This window comes from Colobus angolensis, unplaced genomic scaffold, assembly GCF_000951035.1.
Source record: "Colobus angolensis palliatus isolate OR3802 unplaced genomic scaffold, Cang.pa_1.0 Scaffold70, whole genome shotgun sequence".
NCBI classification, from domain to species: Eukaryota; Metazoa; Chordata; class Mammalia; order Primates; family Cercopithecidae; genus Colobus; species Colobus angolensis.
In genome coordinates this window covers 9,131,310-9,138,358 of record NW_012120710.1, presented here as the reverse complement: position 1 = coordinate 9,138,358, position 7,049 = coordinate 9,131,310, and the positions used below count along the sequence as shown (strand labels likewise).

Sequence of the window (7,049 nt, the reverse complement as noted above, 5' to 3'; positions counted from 1 at the left end):
CCTCAAGTGAGCTGCCCGCCTCGGCCTCTGAAAGTGCTGGGATTACAGGAATCAGGCATGAGCCACTGTGTCTGGCCTTATAGGAGGTTTTATTCCACATTAGTAATTGAGATTGTTTCATGTGTTTTATTTTAGAATTGAAGCCAAAAGTTGTCTCATAAGAAGAAATAAAATTACCCTGATCCTTGTTAACTTGTTTTCTAAAATATCACTGTAAAACTAGGCATATAACCAAAATGAAGGGATAATACCTTATGATCCTATCATTTTTTGACTATTTAAACTTGGAGTCCCCTGGACTCATGTAAGTTCCTTAATTTGTGGTAAAGTAGGGTTGGATAAGGGCTTCTTTTCTATTATTTTTTTTAAGAGACAGAGTCTTGTTGTCAGCCAGGTTGGAAAGCAGTGGGACAATTATAAGTAGCCTCAAACTCCTGGACTCAAGTGAGCCTCCTGCCTCAGCCTCCCAAGTAGCTGGGACTATAGGTGCATGCTGCCGCACCTGGCTAATGTTTGAATTTTTCGTAAAAACCTGGGTCTCATTATGTTTAACCAGGCTGGTCTTGAAGTCCTGGGCTTAAGCCATCCTCTTGTCCCCGCCTCCCAAAGGGTTGGATTATAGGCATGAGACACTGCACCTGAATCTTCTCTCTTAGAAGTAGAAGAGGAACAGTTTTGGTGTTTTGATATTGGTCAAATGAAAATCAACAAACTGAAATGATTGTGTCCAAAATCTCACAATATAAAAATTTGTTTTCATTAAAAGTTTTTTGTGTTTTAAGTAGCCCATTTCATTATAATACTTTTTAAAGTATTGGCTGGAACTCATGTATAGTATTTGTAAATAGGTTTTTTTACAGTGTAGAAATATTTCTCCCTACTTGGACTCAGGCTTTCTTGATATGAATAAGAACTAGATAGGAAGAAATTTGATTTTGCTCTCTTGCATACACAACCTGGGATAATAAAAGCCCCCTGGTTTTTGAGACTTACTGGTCAGACTAACAAGTAATCTAGCTCTGAGAGATAAAACTGCTATGTATGACTTCCTGCTGAATGATTTTTGCTGAGTTATCCTTAAGCAGGAAGGAAATCCAGAATTTACACATATTCTAGTATTTGTGAAAATGAGTGTTTTAAATTAAGAATTGGACAGTTAACTGTGTAGTGTTTTGTATGTGTGTAGCAAATCTGGGAAAGCTAAACTAGGATTAGCAAATCCATAAACATGGTTTACTACAGCTTCAGCCAGGTGTGTTTGGATATCTCAATATGCAAATAATTAAAAATAATACCATTAACTATGTATATGCTTATATAAATATTCTTATTTTCTACTTATTGTAGCCAATAGGATTAGCACAGTTTCCATTATATTTATACTGATATGTTAGATTTCACTAAACCAAGCAGGCCAATTCTAAAGATAACTGGACATAATTTAATGTGTTTAGCTTCTCAAATTATCACTTACACACAAATGGAAGGATTTATAATTCCAGTAGAATGCTGTGTTTCCCTATTGAGCCACCTTTATTTCATGTAATACTCACTGAAGATTTGAGCCTTATTTGACCCACTGTCAAGACAACAGGTACCAAAAGAAAAGATACTCAGTTTTTTGTTTTTTATAAATTATGGATTGTTCTTTATGTATCTTGAATTTTTCTTTTCTTCCTATCCCCAATCTCTTTCCAGGGCGTGATTGACTACATTTTCTATTCCAAGACTCATATGAACGTGCTTGGTGTCCTGGGGCCTTTAGATCCTCAATGGCTGGTTGAGAACAACATCACTGGGTGTCCACACCCTCACATCCCTTCAGACCACTTCTCACTGTTAACACAACTTGAACTCCACCCTCCACTCCTGCCTCTTGTCAATGGTGTTCACTTGCCTAATCGGAGGTAGTGGAGTACTGCCCCGCCAAGACGGGGATCTGTTGCTACGGACCTGTACAGTTGTAAATCAAAGTATGTAGGAGTGAAGTATGGCCATCCTTAAGCTGCTTATTCAGGTTTCTTTCATTATGTGTTTGCTGTAAGACTTTGTACATTTTTGTGCATATTGGTATCATTTGGCAGTAGGGCTGGAACCAAAGTATTACTCTCTTTCCAAAATTTTAATTTAACATGTTTTTAAATTGGACCTTCTTTATATTGTATTAAGAGCCAACATTCAAAATTGATAAATTACCAATTTGAGGCCCAACAACAGTGTTATTTGTTTTTCCGAAACAAATACTTTCTTTTGAGTGGTTTCAGTGAGCCAACCATTTTATAAAAGGCAATTTTTAAAAACTATAAATACAGTATTTTAAACTGAATGATGATATGCCTTCCAGGGAAAACCTTGAATTTTTCCTTTATAACTGATTTTTGGATTCCCAAGTCATTTGCACATCAACAGAGTACTTAAATTTGCTCGTTCTGTACATAAACTATGAGATAGCCTCTACACGTTTTAAGAGAATTTGAAAAATTAAAGATGGTTGCACAGTATGCTTTCATAATCAAGCATGTAACACCACAGGACAATTTGTTGGCCAAATGCTGGTTTGGGGTTTTTTTAAGGAATCAATTTGGTTTTTTTGTCCTCTCTATATAACCTTGTTGGAAGTATTAATTCTAAGCCTGTCTCTCAAGTTTATTTATAGAGAAAGAGTAAGTAATCTATATTGCCACATACCTTGAAAATAGAATGCAGTACATTTAGGATGCCCACAGAATGAATTTTTCCTTATTCCAATTCAACCTTCTTTCTGTTCGGTTGTACCAGGAAAACAGATGTTATATGACCTATATCATTTTTGCCATTATAGTCAAACGTTAAAATCTGAATAAAAGGACCTTGATCAAAGTTTCAGATAGGAAAAATCACACTAATACTTTATGTGTTTCCAACATAGATTATGGGGCTGTTGGTTTTTTTGAGATGACAGTGCAAAGGATTTGGGAGAGAGGGAACACGTTTGGGGCAGTAGTTGAAAACCTTGGGCCATTGTCCTGACTCTAGCTGCCAAATGGCCATCATATGCTTTTAATCTTTGTTTCCTTTGTCTGTCAGGGTTGAATTAAGAAGCTACTGGTTTATTCCCAATTGTTAATGCCTTTAGGTATGTTGGAATCTTTTTTTTTGCCTAGGAGGGGCCAGTTGAAAATCTGTGACTCAAGAGGCAGTGAACAGAATACTGTTTTCTGGGGAATAATTGGTTGGCTACTTGATGTTAATTATGGCACAGTAACAGGAAAAGGTTGTGTCTGTGTTTTTAAGTTTTTCTTTATTCTGCTTTTTTGCTGCTATAAGAGTTTTCTGAAATTTATATTTTAAACTTTTCATGCACTTTACTGTTTCTAGTCTCAAAATGTGATATTTTTATTAAACAAGAAATTTTCCATTATGCGAATGAAATTTTAAAAGACAATAGCCTATATTTGTGTCTCACTAATATATAAAGTACAGGTCAAATTTAAATTATTTAATTAGTTTTAAATATACACAATTTGTCTCCTCTTTCAAACCTGACATCTTAGACTGTTTTATTGGTCTTAAAGGATACATTTACTTTGGTCATTTTATGCTAATTTCTTCCATAGTAAATTAATCAGGCTATATAAGATAATATTTCCCCAGAAGGGTAATTTTAGTGGGACGAGGGTGGTGGGATGATGTCATATCATACATGGGATTGCATCAGAAGGGTTCTGTAAAGCCTAAACTCCCTTTTAAAAGTGCCTAGTGATAGAGGCGTTGTTTGTCATCTGTTATAATTGGAATGTCATTGTAGTTCAGTGAATTTTGATGTAAATAAAATATTCTTTTAAAAATGTTAAAGTACCAGAATAAACAAGAAGAAACAACCCTTAAGATGACAGATTTTCCTCAACATGCAGGTTTCCCTTCTTATATACCTCAAGTATCCAACATCTAGCCATGCAAATTGATTACCTGAAGCATAGTACTGGAAAGTAGAATAGCATGAAAAACTTAATTTTGTGGACATTACCTTTTTTTGTAATCAGCTACTGTATGTTTTATTTTAGATCTTTTGTTTTGGGTGGGTTTTCTGCTCTGGAGGTATATGCACTAACAAAACATTTTCCTCCTTTCATATACGCATGTTAATTAGCAATGTGAGCAATATTTCCTACCATACTTCACTCCCAATATTTTTTGAGATGTTTGTATAAAATGGAATTTAAAGTTCACTTATGATTGTATATGAACCACAGAGGAGCCCATTTATTAATAAAAAACTTTTTTAATAGTTAAATGTAGAGGGAAAAAATAAAAAAAAATGGGAAACGTTGTAAACAGCTTAAGTTTATTTTGTGTATGATCGAGGCACTCTGTTGCAGGAAGGTGTGTAATTGGGTTCTCTCTGCTTCAAATGCGCTCTTTCAAACCATTCATTATCCTGTGTATTTTTAATGTGGTTTTAGTAAATGTTGGTAGTAGCTCTGTTGAAGTAGGTAATTGTGTTATGTTTTGGGTGGTACACACTTGGGGCATGGTAACCCAAATTTCATGTGCACGGTTTCCCTTTAGCCCACTGCCCAAATTTCACATACCCTTCACCCTCTGTTCCCTTTGTAAAAGGAGTGGTATCTGTTTTGAGCTGCCAATTCAGATGATCAGAAATGCTGCTTTCCTCAGCATTGTCTTGTTAAAACGCATGCCATTTGGAACTTTGGCAGTGAGAAGCCAAAAGGAAGAGGTGAATGACATATATATATTCAATGAAAGTAAAATATATATTCTCATATACTTTCTAGTTATCAGAATGAGTTAAGCTTTATGCCATTGGGCTGCTGCATATTTTAATCAGAAGATAAAAAAATCTGGGCATTTTCAGAATGTGATACATGTTTTTCTAAAACTTAAATATTTCAATATTTGTCTAAGAACTGGAATGTTCTTTAAATTTACTAAAACAGTATTGTTTGAGGAAGAGAAAACTGTACTGTTTGCCATTATTACAGTCATGCAAGTGCATGTCAAGTCACCCACTCTCTCAGGCATCAGTATCCGCCTCATAGCTTTACACATTTTGATGGGGAATATTGCAGCATCCTCAGGCCTGACATCTGGGAAAGGCTCAGATCCACCTACTGCTCCTTGCTTGTTGATTTTGTTTTAAAATATTGTGCCTGGTGTCAACTTTTAAGCAACAGCACTGCCTAAAAGCAAGCAGAGAACAGAATCCTAGCACCATTCTATAGGCAACTTTTTAGAATTCAGATATAGTAAATCTGTTGCAGATTTATGATGTTTTATGTAAAAAAAAATTTTTGTATAATAACATAGCTGAATATTTTTGTTTCATTTCTTTGATGTAAGGCGTGTGAACATTCGTTTGAATATCACATGTTGAAGTCAGGTATGGCACAATGGGTTCTGAGACCAGCTTTTCCTCCCCTCCCATTTGCCTTGTTCCAAGCTCTTTCTTTTCAGATTACTTTTCTGATATTCATAGGCAGATATTTAATTTTACTAGTTAGCATCCTGTGTGAATGTATTAAAGAAGCCACTGTGTTTTAGTGTAGTTGGCAAAAATATAAAAGCTCCGTTTCTTATTTGCCCGTATTTTTTGGTGTCTTAAAGTTATATATTAAATCACAGAGAAGCAAGGGAGAAAGTTGAAAGATATCTAAGGCTCATATCACTTGATTCTATGGTAGATTATATTAGAATTGAGGATGTGGCACATTAAAACTGGAACATGGGCAAATATAGTGTTCCATTTTAAAATTCTAAGTTTATATTGTTAAATGGGTGAAAATTTAAGTTTGTATTTGCATTTCCAAGCGTTTCTAAAAATCACTAATGCCATCTATACTTTTAGTATGAAACAGCAGAGTATAGAAAGCACAGGGAAGAATAGGCTAAATATGTTCTTTGAAGAACCAGAGGCATATAACCATATCATTATGTCATTCATAATACATGGCTAGATTTTCTAATGATAAAACTGTGTCCCAGTGCTTATTTGTTTCTAACCTTTTAAATTCTGTTTCTGGAATTTGACCATTTGACCAAAAAATGACCAGTTTTTGGAAAATAATGGTTTTTATAGCAAGCAGAGACTTTACGGCACATTTTCAAAATAGCACTCATACATACTTACATTTTGACAGAAATGTGAATTCTCACATTGGTAAGATATTCTTTTTGCCACCTGCCCTACCCTTTAAAAAAGGTCACTTTTCTAATGTGTAGCAGATTCATTTACGCCTTTCCCTTTGAGTCATATCATGTTTGGAGAACTGTGTGAATTGTAGGTAGACAAATTAACTAGGGAAGCCAGAAACTTGAACTAAAGTTTTGAATTTGTAGATAGATGAGAACTTTTATACTATGGTTGCTTTGGGCAGTTCTAATTTTGTAATAGCATCGTAATCACCAAAATTAAATTCAAACATTTTAGTACATCTTTAACCTGTCTTATTTACCAAAGTTCTAATCTGTTTAAGAACAAGATGCCAAGAGCATCTCTCATTTTATAGAGTGATATGCTCACCATTATTTTGTAAGTGTCACCTTAAAGCTTGAGGGTAAAAAAGAAGCAGCCTTTATATCTATACTACAGGATGTCTTGAACAAGATTCACAGAAAGAAACTAAGCAGTTCTTTCCAGGAAGGTGGTAAGGAAGAGCATGCATATTTCTTGTTTTAACCAAATACCTTTTTTATGTAAATGTCTCTATTAAACCACAGGTCCTAAACCAGGAAATAGGGTGATACCAGGAAAATACCAAGCTTTATGAACCCAGTTGACAATTTCTTGTGGCATACGTTTGGTTAGACTTGGGTTATTCTTGGAACCAAAGGAAAATAAACATGTTGAGTTCTTCTTTCAACAGACATGAACATTGAAGTAATGGAATCTTTTTTAAGCAAAATAGCTTTCACTTTCTTTTTTTTTTTTTTTTTTTTTTGAGACAGTATCTCGCTCTGTCACCTAGAGTGGCACAATCATGACTCACTGCAGCTTCACCCTCCTGGGCTTAGGCAATCCTCCCACCTCAGCCTCTTGAGTAGCTGGGACT

The 7,049-nt window shown here is 35.0% G+C and overlaps 1 protein-coding gene across 1 annotated transcript in view; it reads left to right on the top strand.

Moving 5' to 3' along the window:
• CNOT6L (CCR4-NOT transcription complex, subunit 6-like) overlaps window positions 1-4,459 on the top strand; it is a 101,772-nt gene extending 97,313 nt beyond the window's left edge. Inside the window, exon 12 of the mRNA XM_011927236.1 lies at window positions 1,699-4,459. Coding sequence (XP_011782626.1) covers window positions 1,699-1,911 — 213 coding nt within the window. The 3' untranslated portion in view covers window positions 1,912-4,459. The remainder of the gene's footprint in view (window positions 1-1,698) is intronic.
• The last annotated feature ends 2,590 nt before the right edge of the window (window positions 4,460-7,049 follow it).